The 22,574-nt window shown below is 48.3% G+C and overlaps 1 protein-coding gene across 1 annotated transcript in view; it reads right to left on the bottom strand.

The window, feature by feature from the left end:
• Positions 1-2,426: 2,426 nt before the first annotated feature.
• Positions 2,427-22,574, bottom strand: part of LOC125438173 (kinesin-like protein KIF16B) — a 32,010-nt gene continuing 11,862 nt past the window's right edge. The window contains exons 2-10 of the mRNA XM_048506419.1: positions 21,727-21,824; positions 19,770-19,879; positions 16,530-16,672; positions 12,378-12,546; positions 12,147-12,278; positions 10,268-10,443; positions 7,222-7,287; positions 5,160-5,219; positions 2,427-2,456 (exon numbers count right to left, since the gene is read on the bottom strand). Coding sequence (XP_048362376.1) covers positions 2,427-2,456; positions 5,160-5,219; positions 7,222-7,287; positions 10,268-10,443; positions 12,147-12,278; positions 12,378-12,546; positions 16,530-16,672; positions 19,770-19,879; positions 21,727-21,824 — 984 coding nt within the window. The remainder of the gene's footprint in view (positions 2,457-5,159; positions 5,220-7,221; positions 7,288-10,267; positions 10,444-12,146; positions 12,279-12,377; positions 12,547-16,529; positions 16,673-19,769; positions 19,880-21,726; positions 21,825-22,574) is intronic.

The following is a 22,574-nucleotide window of genomic DNA, read 5'->3' as shown; positions in this document are numbered from 1 at the left end:
GGGGTGGGGGGGGGGGGGGGTGGGGGGGGGGGGGGGTGGGGGGGGGGGGGGGTGGGGGGGGGGGGGGGTGGGGGGGGGGGGGGGTGGGGGGGGGGGGGGGTGGGGGGGGGGGGGGGTGGGGGGGGGGGGGGGTGGGGGGGGGGGGGGGTGGGGGGGGGGGGGGGTGGGGGGGGGGGGGGGTGGGGGGGGGGGGGGGTGGGGGGGGGGGGGGGTGGGGGGGGGGGGGGGTGGGGGGGGGGGGGGGTGGGGGGGGGGGGGGGTGGGGGGGGGGGGGGGTGGGGGGGGGGGGGGGTGGGGGGGGGGGGGGGTGGGGGGGGGGGGGGGTGGGGGGGGGGGGGGGTGGGGGGGGGGGGGGGTGGGGGGGGGGGGGGGTGGGGGGGGGGGGGGGTGGGGGGGGGGGGGGGTGGGGGGGGGGGGGGGTGGGGGGGGGGGGGGGTGGGGGGGGGGGGGGGTGGGGGGGGGGGGGGGTGGGGGGGGGGGGGGGTGGGGGGGGGGGGGGGTGGGGGGGGGGGGGGGTGGGGGGGGGGGGGGGTGGGGGGGGGGGGGGGTGGGGGGGGGGGGGGGTGGGGGGGGGGGGGGGTGGGGGGGGGGGGGGGTGGGGGGGGGGGGGGGTGGGGGGGGGGGGGGGTGGGGGGGGGGGGGGGTGGGGGGGGGGGGGGGTGGGGGGGGGGGGGGGTGGGGGGGGGGGGGGGTGGGGGGGGGGGGGGGTGGGGGGGGGGGGGGGTGGGGGGGGGGGGGGGTGGGGGGGGGGGGGGGTGGGGGGGGGGGGGGGTGGGGGGGGGGGGGGGTGGGGGGGGGGGGGGGTGGGGGGGGGGGGGGGTGGGGGGGGGGGGGGGTGGGGGGGGGGGGGGGTGGGGGGGGGGGGGGGTGGGGGGGGGGGGGGGTGGGGGGGGGGGGGGGTGGGGGGGGGGGGGGGTGGGGGGGGGGGGGGGTGGGGGGGGGGGGGGGTGGGGGGGGGGGGGGGTGGGGGGGGGGGGGGGTGGGGGGGGGGGGGGGTGGGGGGGGGGGGGGGTGGGGGGGGGGGGGGGTGGGGGGGGGGGGGGGTGGGGGGGGGGGGGGGTGGGGGGGGGGGGGGGTGGGGGGGGGGGGGGGTGGGGGGGGGGGGGGGTGGGGGGGGGGGGGGGTGGGGGGGGGGGGGGGTGGGGGGGGGGGGGGGTGGGGGGGGGGGGGGGTGGGGGGGGGGGGGGGTGGGGGGGGGGGGGGGTGGGGGGGGGGGGGGGTGGGGGGGGGGGGGGGTGGGGGGGGGGGGGGGTGGGGGGGGGGGGGGGTGGGGGGGGGGGGGGGTGGGGGGGGGGGGGGGTGGGGGGGGGGGGGGGTTTGGGGGAGGGGAGGTTGGGGGTGGGGGGGGTGGGGGGGGGGGGGGGGGGGGGGGGGGGGGGGTGGGGGTGGTGGGGGGGGGGGGGGGGGGGGGTGGTGTGGGTGGTGGGGTTGGTGGGGGTGGGGGTGGGGGTGGGGGGGGGGGGGGGGGTGGGGGGGTGGGGGGGGGGGGGGGTGGGGGGGGGGGTGGGTGGGGGGGGGGGGGGGTGGGGGGGGGGGGGGGGGGGGGGGTGGGGGGGTGGGGGGTTAGCATGCAGCAGTAAAGTGGAGCAGATAAACGAGTCGATGCTTCCATTTCCCCAGAAGCAAGCCTGACACATAGACGCCAATTAAAATACGAAACGTACGCCTGTTCCACATGAGTGACACATCAAAACAGGAGCGGCCCAAACAAAGATGATCGAGTTTTAAAAAGGGAACCATTTTCAAAGATCCTTTTTTCCCCCCGTCAAGACGAACCGCAAAAAAACCCAACAAAAACCCGACCTTACAGTATAAAAGCTGCTCCACAGTTCTGAAATGATATGTATGTTCCAATTCCCAATTCAATCTCTGGACAGAAATTAAGCAAATCAGCTCGTTCTGCCATGCCATCTGCCAGGCGGCTCTCGGTGCCATGCCGCACTCCAGATTGCGCATACTTTACTTCAAAGCGTGAAGCCGTAATGTTATTGGCAAGGCGGGCAGCGCTGAACATACTGGCAACGGACTGGCTGCCTTTTATAAAATGCCAGCAGGACGGCTTTAAGGGAGGAGGGAAACAGCATAATCAATATGCCTGAAACACGAAGATGGACCACGAGGTTGATTTAAAAAAAAACCCTCTGGGGGTAAAAACCCTCCCCAAAGCGGACAATGCTCAAAAACACAAAACAAACCTGCACCAAAGTTTGGACAACACTTGGAATAGCAACTCAAAATACCGTGTGACAGAAGGAAGACAGAAGTGAGCCAGGAGGAGGGAGATGGGAGAATGGGGGGATGAAAGAAGCAGATTGGTTATGATGGGGAGCAAAGGCATTTTCCTTCCTGGCTGAATAAACTGCTGGAATACACCACTGTAGATAAACTATCGACATTTTTCACATTTAAAAGTTTAGAAAACTTTTCTAAGGATTGGAATCCCCTTGCGAGTCATACTAAGGAAAGAAAAGGTTTCATGCATTCATAAGAACATAAGAACTAGCCTGCTGGATCAGACCAGAGTCCATCTAGTCCAGCACTCTGCTACTCACAGTGGCCCACCAGGTGGCCTTGGGAGCTCACATGCAGAATGTGAAAGCAACGGCCTTCTGCTGCTGCTGCTCCCGAGCACCTGGTCTGTTAAGGCATTTGCAATCTCAGATCAAAGAGGATCAAGATTGGTAGCCATAGATTCTCCTCCATAAATCTGTCCAAGCCCTTTTTAAAGCTATCCAGGTTAGTGGCCATCACCACCTACTGTGGCAGCATATTCCAAACACCAATCACACGTTGTATGAAGAAGTGTTTCCTTTTATTAGTCCTAATTCTTCCCCCCAGCATTTTCAATGAATGCCCCCTGGTTCTAGTATTGTGAGAAAGAGAGAAAAAATTCTCTCTGTCAACATTTTCGATCCCATGCATAATTTTATAGACTTCAATCATATCCCATTCGTCAATATATCTACAATATTTAGATACTGAACTGTACAGATCAGTATCTAATCAGAGGTGTAGATCAGGGGTGTCCAACTCTGGCACCCCGGATGTTCATGGACTATGATTCCCATCAGTCCCTGCCAGCATGGCCAATTTTGTGTGAGCTTGACAGTAGTCCGACTGCTGCATTCTGGACCAGCTGTAGTTTCCAGGTTGCATTTAAGAACAGTCCCACATAGAGTCACATTAATGCAGTTATGAGGTTACAGAAGCCTGAATTGAGTGTGGCCAGATCAGGTGAGCCTAGATAACGTGAAAGTTGGGGAACTAGGTGCACTTGATGGAAGACACTCCAGCCACCAAGCTAACCCGCTTTTCAAAGAACACATGAAGTTAGGGACAGCACAGCAGGGGCTGATGGGAATCGTAGTCCATGAACATGTGGGGCACCAGAGTTGGACACCCCTGGCATAGATGAATACATATATGTATAAAGTAGGGGAATATAAGGGTACAGTAGTTGTGTAATTTAATATACAAATCCTAGCAATAGTACATACGTCAAATTATGTCAGATTTAGAGGTTGGAGTAATAAGAATCAGGAGTAAGGATTAGTAGAAATTATTATAAGGTAAAAATATGAGGTTGGCAGGAAGTGAATCAGATATATTTTTCTTTTTGTTTTCTTTTAACAGATTATATGAAAATGGCTTTATATGTGATATATTTGACTTTTGATATATTGGATATGTTATGACGATGCATTATTATTATTACGTTCAATAAAGATTAATAAAAGCCATTTTCCTTCTTTTGCGAGTCCCTGGGCGCCTCCCCTTCAGAGAACATCGGTTGCAAGTGTGACACAAATACTTTATACTCATGCACTTAACAAAAATGTGACATTTTACAATATGGGGAACTCCAAAATAACAAAATACTAGCTGGAGAAATATCCACCTTAAAAATATGATGTCCTCAGTCGTTTTCATGAAGGCTTCCCTTTGCCAACACCTATTCAATATTTTAATATTTTCAGAAGCAAGATCTCCCAAAAAGGCATGTCAGAGCATGTAGTGATGGCCACAGGCTAAGACAGCTTGAAAAAGGAGCTTAGATCCATGGACGAGAGGCCTGTCAGTGGTTTCTAGTCCTGGTGACTAAAGGCAACCTCCACATTCAGAGGCAGTCAACCTCTGCATCCCAGTGCCAGGAGGCAACATCAGGGGAAGGTCTCGGCCTCTATGCTCTGCTGTTAGCCCCCCAGAGGAACGGGTTGGCCACTGGGTGAGACAGGACACTGGTTGAGATGGACCACTAGTCTGATCCAACAGGGCTTTTCTGATGTTCTTATGAAGGTCTTGGACTCTATGCCCTGCTGTTGGGCCTCCAGAGGACCTGGTTGGCCACTTGGTGAGACAGGATGCTAGACTAGATGGACCACTGGTCTGAACCAGCAGGGCTCTTTTGAGGTTCTAATGAAGGTCTTGGCCTCTATGCTGGGCTGTTCGGCCTCCAGAGGATCTGGTTGGCCACTGTATGAAACAGGATGCTGGACTAGATGGACCATTAGTTTGATCCAGCAGGGCTCTTCATATCTTCTTATGAAGGTGTTGGCTTCTATGCTCTGCTGCTGGGCCTCCAGAGGACCTAGTTGGCCACTGGATGAGACAGGATGCTAGACTAGATGGACCACTGGTCTGAACCAGCAGGGCTCTTTTGAGGTTCTTATGAAGGTCTTGGCCTCTATGCTGGGCTGCTGGGCCTCCAGAGGAATTGGTTGGCCACTCTGTGAGACAGGTTGCTTAATTAGATGGACCACTGGTCTGACCCAGAAGAGTTCTTCTTATGTTCTTATGAAGAGTTTCAAGTTCAGTAAATGAGCATTATCAGTCTTGTTTACAAAGAAAAGTGTGTTCATATGTGGTGTTAAAAATTGTAAATCACATTTCAGAAAACTGGTGGGCTCCTGCAGAGTTCTCCTTCACATAAATAAAGTATCCATCAGTCAAATTTTCCCTTAAGCTTCTAACTTAAGCTCTCCAAGAAAGGATAGTTTAAATCAGATTTAACCGACTGGAGTTTTTTAATTCCAGCTGGGCTGCATTAAATTTTGTGCTGCACCCAACTCCATTCCACACAAACTGACGTTTAAAGCTCAGGAATCCACATGAAACATTCAGACGTACAAAAAACAGAAACATGTAAAAGCAAGCCTTACTTTTAGAATATTTTGGGTTTCATTCCATTTATTGGTCCATTCTTTGGTAAGCTCTTGCACCTAAAAACAGTAAAGCATTATTCAGAAAACAAAAATCCATTCTGTCTTGCATTTTGTTCTCACAACAAACCTGCAAGGAAGGTCAGAGTAGCAACTCTACCAGAGTTGCTACAGTGTCATGGTATGTGAAAAAAGAAGGTTCATAAGGCAGCACATAGCTAAGTCAGCAACAGAGCCGGAGACAGAAAGTCTGTAATAACTTGTGACAGTTGACCTTTAACGTGATTGGTGCCTTAGACTGTGACGCTGTTCCTACCGGAAGACTGTTGCTGGGCAAAGTACCTAGAATGAACATTATAAAGCTGTGTATAGAACTCTGTATGTATCTTAGACTTATCTATCTTATCTTACTGATCTGACTTATCTTAGTGCATAGTGCTTACTCTGCTTATCCTGTGTAGCTTAGAACTTTGCATAGTGTTGTATTGTGTTATGCTGCAACTATCAAGTAAAGCCTTCCTGTGGAAAGAACAACTTGTGAAGTGTGTCTTATTCCTAAGAAGGTGGGAGGCTGCAGTGTATGCAGTTGGACTACTAGACCTCCTTGTCTACTCAAGGATAGCTCCACTCTGCTGATAAGTAGTCATGACATTCTCCCCAGATGTGTTTCCCCTCTTAAGAAATTTGTCCGAGAAAATAAAGTCATTCAGCCGAAAAACTGCTTTTTAAAAAACACTAAATGCACAGTTTTCATTAACAAATATAAACGGGGAGTTATATTAGCGACTGGCCACCATGAAACCTGGTTCAGATTTCTAGAAATTAAGTTTACAGCAATTACCTTGAATCAGCTCATACAACATCCTTAAGAAGGTTAACAAAAGGCAATAAAGATAATGTCTGAAATATTTCTCGCACAGGAGATTTCCCAGTGATGAAGTGGATTTCCCAACAGTGCTAATGTAAAAATATATAGAAACCCTCTTAAACTAAATCAAATGCTGTCTAGAATAGACAGGTCTTTAAACCCATCCAGCAGAGAAGGTCCTGCGTTAGGTTACCTAGTCAAGCCTCAGACAAGCTCTGTCCCCTATGTAAGATCCTCTGTGTGGTTAAGGGAGTTTCTTAGGTTTCCAGGGCCCAAAATGTGTAGCGCTTCAAAGGTCAAAAGCAGCACCATGTATTGGGCCCAGAAGATGATCTAACTTTATGAAGCAAGCCTTTATTGGCATAGACAGCAGTACAACAATAATAAAAACAGATTAAAAAGCATATACAATACAGGAAATACATGTTAGGACGAAGGAAATCTACTGGCGTTTAGTAATTTCCAGGAGAAAGTCTGCCACTATCATACAGAGACAAGGATCAGGATTGTCCAACAAGTAGTGTAGTCTAATTAAATCGAGGAGATGGGGTAAATGTAAAGGAGTAAGATTCACATACTTGGATCTGATTTCCTTGAATCTGAGACAGAGAAGTAATTGGTGGGCCAGAGATTCAACTGAGCCATCATTACATGGGCACAATCTTTTAGCCTTTTCTTGCTTATTAAATCTGCCATGTAACAAGGCAGAAGGCATAACATTAAACCTGGCGAGCATTATGGCTCTCCTTTGAACAGGGTTTATTAAGCAATACAGGTAGTGTGCTAAGTGGCCCCGTTCAAATGGAAGAGAAAAATACAGGGGGGAACACATTTTCTTGGCTGCGGTGATTAGGGTAGAGAACTCTCTAACCAATAGTTGACCTTTTAATTTCCTATAAGCTTCTGAATAAGACAAAGGGCAAAGTGAATCCACTGACAGTCCAATAGAGGCAATTTTTTCTTCAATTATGGAAAACCAGGGGTTGGAATGGGTGTCAGAGAGCAGAAAGATGATCTAACACCAGCTTAATAGACTCCCAGTGGGACATCCCCACAAAAATCCTTGCCGTCACTTTTTAAACAACCAGTAGCTCCCACACAGTGTTCATGGGCAGCCCCACACAGACTTGGCTACCCTAAGAAACTCTCCACTTCTTCCACATTCAGAACCCTTTGGACAAACTGTTAACTTACCCTTGCTTCATTTTGCTGAAGTTTCTCTTCCATACTTAAAGCGGTCGGAGAATCCAGAAGTGCGATCTAGGTTGAGAGCAAAGCAAATGTTATTTACCGACTGACTTCAGTGAACATTTAACAAGATTATCCTGCCCTGCAGAAATTCCTTCCAAGCAGAGGGAAAGTACAGCTCTCGATTACTTCAGGAAACACGTACGCATGCGAAGCATCATCATTTACGTTCTTCGTTTTGTCATCCATTGCATGGTAAGACAGCATGGCACAGTGGTTACAGTGTTCGACTAGGATCTGGCAGAATCAGGGCCCTTTCCACATGGGCAGAATGCAGCGCCCCAGGGACGGCAAAAACGCCATCCCTGGGGAAGCGTTTGCACAGTCCTGGCTGCCCCGGAGCAGCGTGAAGCTGCCGCTTTAAACCTGGCTCATCAAGCGAGGTTTTTGAAAAGCAACGTCTTCCCGCCGGCGTGGTGTGAGCCGCACCAGCGGAAAGACGCCGCTTTTCCCGTCGCCTCCACTGACCTGCCTGTCCAGCGCCACTCTGGAGGGCTGCAGAGACCCGCCCACGCTGCCCTCCGACTGCTGCCCTCCGACTGCTGCCCTCCGACCCTCTCCAGTGTGGCAGATCTGCGGGGCTGCGCCGTGGAGCAGTCCCCGAGCCTCCACCGGCATAATTTATTCCGTTGCCGTGCGGAAACAGCCCAGGTTTAAATCCCCAGTCTGCCACGGTAGCTTGCTGGGTGACCTTGACCCAGTCATCCCCTCTCAGCCTAACCTACCTCATCTAGTTGTGATGATTATAACATGTATGACAGGAGAATGATGTAAGCCACCTCACAATCCTATTGGCATGATAAGTGAGGTATAAATGCAGTAAATAAATATAGTATTTCTCCTGCATATGCCCGATATAAAGTTAAATTATAAAGCTGGCAGCACAGACTTATGGAATGTTCCATTTTCTCCTGGCTGTTTCTTCCACACTCCCCAGTCCCTCCTCTTCCACAAGTCCCTGACCACCTTACAGCAGTGGCGTAGTGGTTAAGAGCAGATGTACTCTGATCTGGAGGAACCGGGTTTGATTCCAAGCTCTGCCGCTTGAGCTGTGGAGGCTTATCTGGGGAGTTCAGTTTAGCCTGTGCACTCCCACACACGCCAGCTGTGTGACCTGGGGCTAGTCAGTTCTTCTGAGCTCTCTCAGCCCCACCTGCCTCACAGGATGTTTTTGGTGAGGGGGGAAGGGAAAGGAGATTGTAAGCCCCTTTGAATCTCCTCACAGGAGGGAAAGGGGGGATATAAATCCAACTCTTCTTCTTATGGCGTTTCCCTGTTATCTTCTCCCTCTCCTTCAGGTGGCTACTTATTCTTGAATCTTTTTTCCCTTTGTTACCCTGTTTCCCCGAATATAAGACATCCCCTGAAAATAAGATGTAGTAGAGGTTTTGCTGAAGTGCGAAATATAAGGCACGCCCCGAAATTGACGTAGCAAATTTTTTTGTTTGGAAGCATGCCCGATGAACAGAACACAGAAAAATAAGACATCCCCTGAAAATAAGACATAGTGGATCTTTGGGAGCAAAAATTAATATAAGACACTGTCTTATTTTTGGGGAAACAAGGTACTAACCAACTTATTTTCTCACTTTTTTTAAAAAAAAAGCTTAAGTATTTTCAGGAGCGAAGCTATGCACAACTGGAGCTCACCCTGGGTGCCTGCCCCCCCTCCACAGATGCACCCCACCCTGAACCCCACGTGGAGTCTGGGAGAATGAAAGCCCGTTTCATACTGGCCTCAGCTCCCCCGGGGCCATCTTTAAACTGCGCGCTTTGATTCTGCAGTTTACAGTTCTCCAGCATCGAACAGGCCTTAGCCCCAGCTGCTCAGCTTAATCCTGGCCTCAGTGAGGCTTGGACTCAGCTTGATGCCTGCGGTTTAAAGCTGGACCTAGGTCAACTGAGGCCACCATCAAATGGGTCCGAGTGCTCCCAGACTTCATGGGGAGGTTGGGGGCAAGGTGAGCCCCACTGACCATCGATCAACTGCACCCCCACCCTGAACTCCACAGGAAGTTCAGGGGTGGAGGCACAGGTCCGGGGGGCAGGGGGCACAACTCTGCAATGCACCGCTCGTGACAGTGGAAAAGTGGCATCTGGGGCTCTAGCCCCTCCCCCTGTTGCTACACCCATCACTTTCTCTGCGGCGTGTGAGGTTAAGAGCTCATGTATCTAATCTGGAGGAACCAGGTTTGATTCCCCGCTCTGCCGCCTGAGCTGTGGAGGCTTATCTGGGGAATTCAGATTAGCCTGTACACTCCCACACACGCCAGCTGGGTGACCTTGGGCTAGTCACAGCTTCTCGGAGCTCTCTCAGCCCCACCTACCTCACAGGGTGTTTGTTGTGAGGGGGGAAGGGAAAGGAGTTTGTAAGCCCCTTTGAGTCTCCTACAGGAGAGAAAGGGGGGATATAAATCCAAACTCTTCTTCTTCTTCTTCCCTGTCCTATTATTCCATTCACCGTTTCTCCCTCCAACTCTTCTTCCTTGTGGGGATCAAGCTAGATCTGGTGATTGAGGGGTGAGGGAAGGTTACTTTGCACATGCTCAAAGGCAAGACTTTTCCCCCTGACCTACAGAAATGAGCCATTACATTGCAGGAAGTAGTAACAGACTCACAGCAGGTTAAGATTTCTCGCTAGAATCACAAAATGGCTGCTGAAGGAGGCAGAGCCAGACACAAAATGGCTGCCAGAGATTACCTTGCATTGTGTTGTGGAGGTAGCTGCTCACAAAGCAATTGTTTTCAAAATCTAAACTGGCAAACAAATTTCCAGAGGCCAATCAGAAGGTTTCCCCCAACCGTACCCCCGCCTCTGACATGAAAGCAACCTTGCTAACTAATTTACCACCTGAAGTGTAAACTGTGTCAGGATAATACCCAGGCTAGATCAGCTTATGCAAAAAACCCAGTGTAAAATTAAAAGGACCATTCTTCGAAAGATCTTGAAGATCAAAGAAACTTCCTGGATCTCTCTCACGTGCACGCTCACCTGATTCCCCTGAGCCAGCAGCGCTTTCAGTCGGGCGATTTCAGCTCGGAGCTCGCGGATCAGCTTGACGTTTGAATCTTCGTTGACGGTCGGCTTGTTGATGATGTTTTTAGCCCGGTTTGCATAGCGGAGGGTGCTGAGGGTTTCCCCGTAATTGACGTCGGCAGGCGAAATAGCTGAAGGAAGCGAATTCAAAGAGAGGTTCACCAAAAAATACCACGTTCCACTTAAAAATCACAGGAGACTCATGAGGATACATGGAAAGTGGGCGGCCTATTATACTGCTACGACATGTAATGCCCTGCCCCAGGTCTCAGCCACAGGCCCCAGCTTAGTGGAACTCTGTCGAATGAATTCCGGGCAGTGGTGGGATCCAAACATTTTAGTAAAAGGTTCCCATGGTGGTGGGATTCAAACAGTGGCGTAGCGCCAATGGGGCTGGGCGGGGCACGACGGGGGCGTGGCTGGGCATTCCGGGGGCGGGGCATTAATAATTTCTCTGTTACTGTAAAAAACTCTTACTGTAAAAAAAAAGTTCCTAATTTTCAGCTGGTATCTTTCTGTCCATAATTTAAACTCAAACTCATAATAGCAAGTCCTATTGTCTACTGCCAACAGAAACAACTACTTCTCCTCCAATTGACTGCCTGTCAAATACTTCATACTTTCAAATACTTAATTTTGTTTCTAGAAATCAAAGGAAGGATACTTTCCCTAAACAAGGAACTTTACCATATTTCTAAAACATGTTTTTAAAACAGCCCAACAGGAAGAATTATCCCGTTTTCTACCTTCGCTAACCAGCCACATAGGAAACAACAGGACTTTATGATTTTTGGACCTAATGGAATTTCTAACGGAAAAGCAGACCCAATTAGTAACCCCCTCTCGGCACACACAAATAATTAGTAACCCACTCTCGGGAACTGGTGAGAACCTGCTGGATCCCACCTCTGGTTCCGGGTCTTGCAGAGCCTGGCTCAGCTCCACAGGGCCTGAGGGATGGAGATGGTTAGCCCCCCAATGGTTAAGAACAACAATGATTTTGCAACACTGGCCTCCCTTTCCTTTCCTTGAGAGCCAGTGTAGTGTAGTGATTAAGAGTGGTGGACCCTAATCTGGAGAACTAGGCTTGATTCCCCACCCCTCACAGGGCTCTTGTGAGGATAAAATGGAGGAGAGGAGGCCGATTTAAGCTATGCCGGGCCCTACTGGTGAGGAAGCCAGGGTACAAATGAAGTAAACAAAATACCCTGTTTCCCCTAATATAAGACATCCCCGAAAAATAAGACATAGTAGAAGTTTTGCTGAAGTGCAAAATATAAGGCATCACCCGAAAGTAAGACGTAGCAAAGTTTTTGTTTGGAAGCATGCCTGACGAACAGAATACAGAAAAATAAGACATCCCCTGAAAATAAGACATAGCGCATCTTTGGGAGCAAAAATTAATATAAGACACTGTCTTATTTTCGGGGAAACACGGTATTATGACAGGAGTGGCCAACCCATGGCACTCCAGATGTTCACAGACTACAATTCCCATCAGTCCCTGCCAGCATGGCCAATCGGCATCCACACAGCCAAGTTCTACACAGAAACCAGGAGGACGCCGTGTCACACAGCACGAGTCCCTGCCGAAAGATGCTTAACAGCAGCCGGTGGTGTATTCAATAACATCTCAGTCTGTGTCTTCACCTAGCACCATTTTCTTCCCTCCGCTCCTGCCGTTGGCAGATGGTCTGACTGTGACTACAACGTGCTTGTGAAGAAGATGGCGCTAAAAACAGCAAACAGCACAACCGCTTAATGCATCATTTGCAAAGTCAAGAATTGGGATTTCTAGAAAATCTTTTCTTTTTTTTAAAAAAAAAAGACTCACTGGCAATCATTATTGTTTTCGAGTTTCCTCCCAGGCTGTCTTTCAAAAGCCACGTCAAAACGGAATCCCTGTAAGGCACGAAGACTTGCTTCTTCTTTCCGACAGAGTTTGCAGCGTCCTGAGATAAATCAGCTTCGGAGGAGGAGAGAAAATAAAGGGAGATGTCAGAGAGGGCGGATGACAAGGAGAGCACCAACAAACGAAACAAAACCAAGAAACAGGCAGACGTACCTAAGGCAGAAATTACATTTCCCAGCGTCACCAGAGATTTATTAATATTTCCCCCTTCTTTTAATCTAACGCCCGTCGCGCCGGTAGCATCTGCTCTCTCGCTTCCAGCAAGGTCGACCAAATGGATTTTGCTAACAGTCTCACATGGCATTTCAGCGTCGAACTTCGCCTGTCGGAGAAGCAACAACCACAGGGCGTTGAGATATGAATTATCATTTTGCTCCTGCTAGGAAACCCGCAGGGGGGAGTGGGAAAATACCAATGTTTTCGTTAGCAACAGAAGGGAGGTGTACACTCTGTCATTTCTTTTATTGGGCAATAGAACTGCTGCTCAAGTTATTCACAGGAAACCTTCCACTTAAAAGTTTGTTTTCTTTCGAAATTGCACACGTTCCAGAGAAATGCGAACGGATGACATTCAAATAAACACATTTCTTAACATGCATAAACTTTATGCAGAAATCCACAATAAATATCTACGCTCCATTACGACAAATAAGATAAATATTCCTGATGTTGTCGAAGTTTCTTTCTTACTGAATAATTGTATGCCGAGTATAATGCACACAATACCTTTCCCGCTTTGTGGATGATGTGTTTAAAAGAAACAGTTAATCATACATAAAATTGAAATCACTATTATATTCTTTATCACACTTTTCCTTGAACTTCAGGGCAGCAAACATAATTTCCCCTCCCGCTATCTAGTTCAGAATCCTACAACTTGTTAAAACAAAAATTGTTGGAAAGCGAATGGATTAATTTAATTAGGGCTGCTGTGAAAACTTGTTCACCCTCACATCTTTCAATCCCCCTACATCAAAACAGGATGGCTCCCTGTTTGTATTTTTTGACTAATCCTGTGCAGAGAAGAGCCCTCACACTTGCCGCTTCAATGTTTTCCCCTCCGTATTATTGAGTGGTAGATTTAACAACTTGGAAATGAGCGAAAGGGTATACTCTTGTGGTGAACAGCAAATTGAAACATTGGCACATCAACTGCTTTGCTGCCCTAAATTTGCTAATATCAGATCAAAATATTCCAATATTCTTTCTAGGATACCTAGCGAAATGGGAGAATCAGGTAGGCTCCCTTTCCTTCTGGACAATTCTGACAATGAAACTTGTGAATTGGTAGCACGGTTTTTACTGGAGGTGATGCACAATCAATAATTTATATTCTATCTTAAACCTTTGTATTTGTGTACCTTTTATCTCATGTTTTTTATTGTGTTATGATTATTGTTATGCCAAATAAAGGCTTATTATTATTGTTGTTGTTGTTGTTATTTAGCAGCAGTGGCGTAGGAGGTTAAGAGCTCGTGTATCTAATCTGGAGGAACTGGGTTTGATTCCCAGCTCTGCCGCCTGAGCTGTGGAGGCTTATCTGGGGAATTCAGATTAGTCTGTACACTCCCACACATGCCAGCTGTGACCTTGCACTAGTCACAGCTTCTCGGAGCTTTCTCAGCCCCACCCACCTCACAGGGTGTTTGTTGTGAGGGGGGAAGGGCAAGGAGATTGTCAGCCCCTTTGAGTCTCCTGCAGGAGAGAAAGGGGGGATATAAATCCAAACTCTTCTTCTTCTTCTTCTTCTTCTTCTTCTTCTTCTTCTTCTTCTTCTTCTTCTTCTTCTTCTTCTTCTTCTTCTTCTTTATTATTATTATAATTTCCCCTCTCTTATTTATACTCATAATTTTGTGAGATAGGGCAGGTTGTGAATAAGGCTGTACAAGAAAGCATCTTGACTGTGTGGCAAAGTGTATGGCCCTGAACCCACTGCACTGAAAAGCTCATAATTTATTCTAATTTATTATTGGATTGTATTCATTGATTGTTGTGACCCGCCCCGAGCCCTGCGGGGATAAATCTGAAATAAATAATAATTGAGAAAGTGGCAAACTGTTTAAGAAGGGCTATGAAATCATGAAAAGATCTTAAAAGGCAACTACTGATTTTATTATCCCTGTATCTATTTTATATTGTATACTCTAGTCTAGATCATCTTTTATTTTGTTGAAATGTTTGTGTTAAATTCGCAAGACTGTCTGTGTGTGTGTGTGTGAGTATGTTATGCCAATAAAGGAGATGAGAATGAAACAACAAAACATACATAAACTCATAGCAGGTCTTAAAAACAATAAACTTTCTGCTCACTTTTGAAATTTCGAAGTGTTTAAAGTGGTTCTCAACCTTCCTAATTCTGCGACCCTTTAATACAGTTCCTCATGTTGTGGTGATCAACCAGTGGTGGGATCCAAAAATTTTAGTAACAGGTTCCCATGGTGGTGGGATTCAAATTGTGGCATAGCACCAATGGGGCTGGGCGGGGCATGACGGGGGAGTGGCCGGGCATTATGGGGGCAGGGCATTCCTGGGCGGGGCTGTTGCAAGGACGCAGCCGCTGCGCTGGTCCTTGGGCGGGAAACGAATACACAGGCTCAGGCTGCCACGCACGCCGGTCCACCTCCTGCTAGACTGCTTCAAGTTCTGCGTGCTACTGCTGAGAGGAGGGGCGTAACTAAGGCAAAAATCACATGGCAAAATCACCAATTAGTCACCCCTCTTGACACACACAAATAATTAGTAACCTACTCTTGGGAACCTGTGAGAACCTGCTGGATCCCACCTCTGCCCCCAACCCTAACATTTATCCATTTTACAGATGGAGTACACTGATGCAGAGAGTCTCAGGCGACCCCTGTGAAAGGATTGTTCGACCCCCAAAGGGGTCCTGACCCACAGGCTGAGAGCCACTGGTTTAAAGCTTCACTCAAATTCTGCCAGGGTGAAGAAGCCCCATGGACCTGCACTCTAGCTTTAAAATGCTGAGTACACTCCTCTTGTGCAGTAATTCATCACTGATAGCTGATCAATTCCATTCGGGTTGCACAATTCAAGTCCTTCCAAACTTTCTCTCAAAGGCTCCACTCCTAGTTCACATACGTTCATCCCTTTGGGGCAAACTCACACCCAGTGTATAAAGGTAGTTGGGTCATTAAGTTGCAGTTGCAGTTTAGGAGACGGGTCTTACACAACTCTAACAAGAATCGGAGAATATAAGAAATAGCGATCAACTACCAATTCATGAGACCCCAAAATTTTTTCGAAGTAAAAGACTGAAATATAGAAATTCACCAGCTATAATGCTGCAACATATTGAAAACAGAGATGGGATGGCAAAAAGAGATGGCAGGACAGTTGACAACAGAATGAACTTGTTGGTTTTAACCCCAAAACACTACTGGCAGGGTTTAATACACCGAGGAAAATTTGCCATAAATTAAATAGCGTAAGGACTGGACATGGGCAATATAGATACTTGCAACATAAGTGGGGATGGATCGGAAACCCCAAATGTCTGTGTGGACACTCTAAAGAAATGGTAAACTATATAGGAAAGTAGTGTCCACAGTGGGCGTACCAAGCACCTATGTCAGATTTTGCTTTTTCAACAGAAACAGAACTGCAATATTGGGGAAAGCTATACACTGGTTTATGATTTTAAATTATGTATTAACACATAATTTTTTATTTTTTAAAAAAACTGTATTTACATTTTAAGCCACTGAGATTTTAAACAGACTGATGATTTCACTGAATTGCTCCATAATACAAAACAATGATAAATAAATAATCTAATCTGTGAATGGAAAGGAAGCCATGACATGTTTGTTAGGTAATACTGCAAGGAAACAAGAGGCAGAGAGAATGGCAACCCTCTTGAAACTGAGATGAAGACGAAGACGAAGAAGAAGAAGGAGGAAGAGGAGAAGGAGGAGGAGGAGAAGGAGGAGAAGAAGAAGAAGAAGGAATTTATATCCCACTTTTCTCTCCTTTAAAAAGTTTCCAAGCAGCTTACAAACTCTTTCTGTTCCCCTCCTCACAACAGACACCTTGTGAGGTAAAAGGAGACAACAAAACAGAACTATCATTGCTAGCCACCACACACTCTGAATTGGGCTGTCCTCACCACATGCAGTTCACGGATCTCCTTCCCACACTGTGCCAGGCCTGTGTCCATAAAATCTGTTTGTGAATACCACTGGGGTTTCTCTTAGAACAATCCAAGTAAACAATCAGCCCAACTATATTGTCACACAAGATAGAAAAATGCATTGCTCGCCAAGTCATTTCTTTCCTGGCTTTCACCTGAGTGAAGTTGATTGTGAAAATAGCGTGGGATCTACTGCTAACATCGTTCATTCCGGTGGCCGCTGTTGTCCGATTTATGTTTCCTGCTTCCATGAGTTCTTCTACATCACAATAGTTTTGGACTAAGTGTTTCGACAAATCTGATCGAGGAAACAAAAACAGAACACAATTATGTCACAATCACTCAATATTAGGCATTTATTGGCTTCATGGATGCCCACTGCCGGATTTACAGTAGTTGAAGTCTTGGCAGTTGAAGTCTAGGGCAGTGGTTCTCAACCTGTGGGTCGCGACCCCTTTGGGGGTCAAACGACCCTTTCACAGGGGTCGCCTAAGAGACTCTGCATCAGTGTTCTCCATCTGTAAAATGGATAAATTTTAGGGTTGGGGTCACCACAACACGAGGAACTGTATTAAAGGTTCGCGGCATTAGGAAGGTTGAGAACCACTGGTCTAGGGCCTCAAAATCTAAGGGGGTCTCCTGCCAAGATTTATAATATTTTTGACACTATCATAGGCCTTTCTTACACATGATGTCATAACGCGCTGTAGTCTCTCAACAACCCTTCAGTAGGTTGTTGTGAGTTTTCCGGGCGGTGTGGCCGTGGTCTGGTAGATCTTGTTCCTTAGGATCTACCAGACCACGGCCACACCACCCAGAAAACACACAACAACCAGCTGAATCCGGCCATGAAAGCCTTCAACAATACAATCAACCCTTCAGTAATGTTCCTTACAGTCCATTTCAGAATAATACTGTCTTAAGCCGATAACTCAACACTAGCATTGATTTCTGTGTTGATTTAGTCCTAGGAGGGGTCTGACAAGTGGAATAGCCTAGGGCAGTGGTGGCGAACCTATGGCACTCCTGATGTTCATGGAGTACAATTCATATCAGCCCCATGAACATCTGGAGTGCCATAGGTTCACCACCACGGGCCTAGGGTCTCTCTTCATCTGTTGATGAATTGTTGATGCCCCGCCCTTCTCCCCACTGCGGACCCAACCAGGGTACATTATTCTCTTCTCCTCCATTTTATCTTCACAATAAACTTGCGAGGTATGCTAGGCCGAGTTACTGCCTTAGGGCCACCCAGAAAGCTTCCATAGCAAAGTGGATCTCCTAGATCCTATGGGTTCCCAACTGTTTTGAGCTTGTGGGCACATCTGGAATTCTGCCACAGAGTGGGAGACATAGCCACCAAGTGTGGGAGGAGGTGCCAACCACAAAATGCCCACCCTGGGAGGCAGAGACACACACATGCTCACAGAGGAAGTCCAAATTCAGGAAACAAAAAGAACAATTTTTTAAATTATACCGGGAAAGATGAAAGACAGAATAAAACTAACATTGGTTGCAGCAGCTGCTGCAACAATGTTACTTTAATCTGCGCAGAATATCAGATATCTCCGATGACTAACGAGATGCCCCATCTTCTAGGAGCCCTCCTGGGCAGCAGCCCCACTTTTGAAAAATATTTGGTGGGCACCAAGTTAGGGACCCTTACTCTAACCACTACACACACTGTCTCTCTGTTATGGCTCAGCCTGGTCTAGTAGGGGACCTCTGGGAGGAAGACTCAGATGGAGAGGAGGGGACAATTTTGGTTCCAGATCCCCAGGCACCCCCTGTAAATGCAGAGCCTGACCAGTCATTAGTCTCTGCAGGACCAGGTCTAGAGGCTCCGGCAGAGCATGCAGGCGGGGATCCACAGCCAGGTCCAAGCTCTGAGATGCCCCAGCCTGGGTCTAGCTCTGAGGCTCTTCAGCCTCTTCACAATGAGCCAGAAGGGACCCTGCCAGCCCTGACCCCCCACCCCGGGTCTCCAGAGCCCCTAGGTTACAGCAGAGGAGACGCAGTAACAGGTTAGCAACCATGGGGCGAGCTGACTTAGATGCTAAGTCCTTACGGGAGCCAGACTAAAGCAACCCAGCTGCAAGAGGTTATTGCTCTAGGGAAGGGATGGCGAACCTTTTCAACACCAAGTGCCCAAATTGCAACCCAAAACCCACTTATTTATCGCAAAGTGCCAATATGGCAATTTAACCTGAATACTGAGGTTTGAGTTTAGAAAAAACAGTTGGCTCCGAGGCGCGTTACTCAGGAGTAAGCTTGGTGAAGCAACCATGCAACGCTTCGAATGGGTGAATCACGACCCTAGGAGGGTTTACTCAGAAGCAAGCCCCATTGCCAGCAACTGAGCTTACTCCCAGGTAAAGGATCATGCCCAGGCCAGCCTAGATGTGTGTGTGGGGGGGGTGTGATTTTCTTCCCCCCCACATGATGAACTCTGTGCACGTGTGCCCACAGAAAGGACTCTGAGTGCCACCTCTGGAACCCATGCCATAGGTTCGCCACCACTGCTCTAGGGCAGCAATTCTCAACCTGTGGGTTGTAACCGCTTTGGGGGTCAAACGACCCTTTCACAGGGGTTGCCTAAAACCATCGGAAAATACATATTTCCAATGGTCTTAGGAACCGACACAAATAATTTTATGGTTGGGGGTCACCACAACATGAGGAACTGTATTAAAGGGTGGCGGCATTAGGAAGGTTGAGAACCACTGCTCTAGGGAATGGCTGGCTATAAAAGAGAGGTTGCAGCTGAGCTATCTTGTGGAAGCAACCTTGGGTTTCAGTTTGCAGGTCACTGTCTCTGTTCCCAGCCTTGTGTGTTCATTAAACAACTGCACCCGCTGAATCACTGTGTCCAGACTGTCTGTTGGTTCTTGAGGGGCGGTCTACCACACCCTCCGAATATACTTGAGGCTTGCTTTTACTACGGTGCAATACTATGAATGCCATAGGGCAAGCTTAAAGCAACCAAATTTATTTCAGTAGGCATCTAAGTATGTTAAATGTTGAAAGTTATCTTGGAAAGAAAAGTTCACCATCTTCTAAGGATGTACTCCCTGGAGACTATACATCAGAAGGGGATTGATTGAGACAATTAAACTCTAATAAGCACTCTTCCATCACTGGCGTCTTTGATTTATAAGTCAAACCCATCATTAATCTCAAATCAATTAGGAGGACATAAAGGGCCAGAAGAAATCTTTAAATTTTCATAGCAACTGGGGACAAACTACACGCAAATTAGCAGACCCCAACAGGGTTCATAGACTTTTATAACTTCATTTACAAAGGCCTTTCATTTACAGCCGAGACAAATTCGTTCAATTAAACATACAACTGGATATCCAATAAATGGAAGCATTACCGCACTCCCGCCTCACCTTCGACATAAGGGCCTTCTTTCGGATGTTCACGGATTCTTAAGTTATTTGTTTTCGAAGATTTGCGCCTTAATAGGTCTCTGACGCGTTCATTGTAAATTTCCAAGTAACTACAAAAAAGGATACTTCTCATCAGAACACCGTCCACTTTTTAAAGAAAACCTCAAATGTATACAAATTATTCTCTCCAGTAATACCAGGAATCACCTTCAAAAGATCACCTTCAAAAGATACATATACCTGAGTCCAAGTAAAGGAAGGTCAACAGAAAATGTAACCGTCCAATAGACAGGAGTTCCAAACTCCACGAAGGCTGCGTAGCCCTTCCCTTGTTCTCTCATGTTCATATCCTGCTTCTTTAAATTTATTTAAAACATATTTTAGTTGACTTTCTACATTATAGGAACTCGGGGCAACTTGTGTGTGGGTATGTGAGTGAGCAGTGCCATCAAGTTGCAGTCAACTTGTTTTCAAGGTAAGGCACAAACAGAGGTGGTTTGCCATAGACTTCCTCTGCATAATGTTTTTTAGTTTGAATTTATATCCCCCCCCCCCTTCTCTCCTATAGGAGACTCAAAGGGGCTTACAAACTGCTTTCCCTTCCCTGTTCACAACAAACACCCAGTGAGGTAGGTGAGGCTGAGAGAGCTCCGAAGAACTGTGATTAGCCCAAGGTCACCCAGCTGGTGTGTGTTGGAGTGCAGATAAGTCTCCACCCCTCAAGTCTCCACTGCTGCTCCTAATGACCAAGATACTTCTTGGTGGTACCCCATCCAGGTACTAACCAGGGCCAGCCCTGCTGAGCTTGATAAGATCAGGCTAGCCTGGCCCATCCAAGTCTGGGCCAATGTAAATAATAATAAAATATTACAAAATACATTACAACCACTGGTTTAACATCAAAAATTTAAAACTGTTGGTAGTCAGAAGAACTACTCAAATGCCATCATGAAGAAATCTAATTTCAGATGCCTCCCAAAGATTGAGAGTGAGGGGGCAGCAGAGAGAATGGAATGTGAAAGCGGGGCTTGAGGAAACAGGTGCGACAGACATTCGCCCCCATCACGCAGCAAGCACACTGCACGTAATCAGCCACTGAGAAAATAGGGAGCATATGTTAATATTCTTCCCACACATGTTCACACCATGACTCTGCAAGTGTGTGGGGTGGTCCACCACAGGTGTTCTGGCTCTCCTTCCCCTGATTGTCAGATCATCTGCACAGGGCTCATGTGCATCCTCTTTACAACAGAACGTAACCGGGAACTCATTTTGGATCCTAAATGGAATCAAGAAAATGAACTGTTGCCAGGAGTGGTTGTGTGGCCCAGATGTGAGGCCTGGAATACCTGTACCTCTGTTGGCTTAGAAGGGAGAGGACGATGGGTGCTGTGTGGTTTCCGGGCAGTATGGCCGTGTTCTAGCAGCAACGAGGACGATGGACGATGAGGACGTGAGGACGATGTCTTGTGAATTCCTTCACTGAATGAAGCAGCTGATTGCTAACATGACAAGCGAAAGGCCAGGAAAACTTTGGCAGACTTATGCACAGAGGTGGGATCCAGCAGGTTCTCGCAGGTTCCCGAGAGTAGGTTACTAATTATTTGTGTGTGCCGAGAGGGGGTTACTAATTGGTGATTTTGCCACGTGATTTTTGCCTTAGTTGCACCCCTCCTCTCAGCAGTAGCGCGCAGAACTTGAAGCAGTCTAGCAGGAGGTGCGTGGCAGCCTGCGCCTGCGTGCATTCGTTTCCCGCCCAAGGACCGGCGCAGTGGCTGCGTCCGTGCCACAGCCCCACCCAGGAATGCCCCGCCCCCGGAATGCCTGGCCACACCCCTGTCATGCCCCACCCAGCCCCATTGGCGCTACGCCACAGTTTGAATCCCACCACCATGGGAACCTGTTACTGAAATTTTTGGATCCCACCACGGCTTATGCAGTTGCTATACAAACATACCTGACCTCTGTACGGAAAGAGGCCTCGTTCCATCTCATTTTCTCATTGATTCGGTTGAACAGCCCTTCACAAATGCGAGGTATTAAGCCACAGTCCCCCTATGAAGACAAGAGCGCCGGTCAATATTGGGTCACGCTGATATGCAGCAGACAACATCTAGGGGAAAAAATCACCGGCACAGATAACCTTTAGACATCAAGACGTTTGCAGCTATTGTGAGGCCAGAAACATTTCAAAACATAACAGAAACCAGAAGGAAATGGAGACTATAAAGAGCAGTCATGAAGCTGTCAGAAAAAAAACCCCTTAAATGTAAGGATATGTCACTGATGACAAAGATCAAGTTCATTCATGCCATAGTGTTCCCCATTACTGTGGTGCTGTGTGATTTCCGGGCTGTATGGCCGTGTTCTAGTAGCATTTTCTCCTGACGTTTCACCTGCATCTGGGGCTGGCATCTTCATAGGACCTGATGGTGGTAAAGCAAGTGGAGTATATACCAGCCACAGATGCAGGCGGAACGTCAGGAGAAAATGCTACTAGAACACGACCACACAGCCTGGAAACCACACAACACCCCAGTGATTCCGGCCGTGAAAGCCTTCGACCATACATCCCCCCTTACTATTTATGAGTATGAAACTTGGACAATGAAGAAAGCTGACAGGAAGGAAGTTGATTCCTTTGAAATGTGGTTTTGGAGGAGAGTTTTACAGATAACATGGACCACTAAAAAGAGAAATAAGTGGATTCCAGATCAAGTCTGAAATGCCCCTACAAGTTAAAATGGCTAAATTGAGATTTTACTTTGGTTACAGTATGAGAAGACATAAGTCACTGTAAAAAGC

Source organism: Sphaerodactylus townsendi, linkage group LG01 (assembly GCF_021028975.2).
Source record: "Sphaerodactylus townsendi isolate TG3544 linkage group LG01, MPM_Stown_v2.3, whole genome shotgun sequence".
NCBI lineage: Eukaryota > Metazoa > Chordata > Lepidosauria > Squamata > Sphaerodactylidae > Sphaerodactylus > Sphaerodactylus townsendi.
This window is presented reverse-complemented; position numbering and strand designations above follow the sequence as displayed.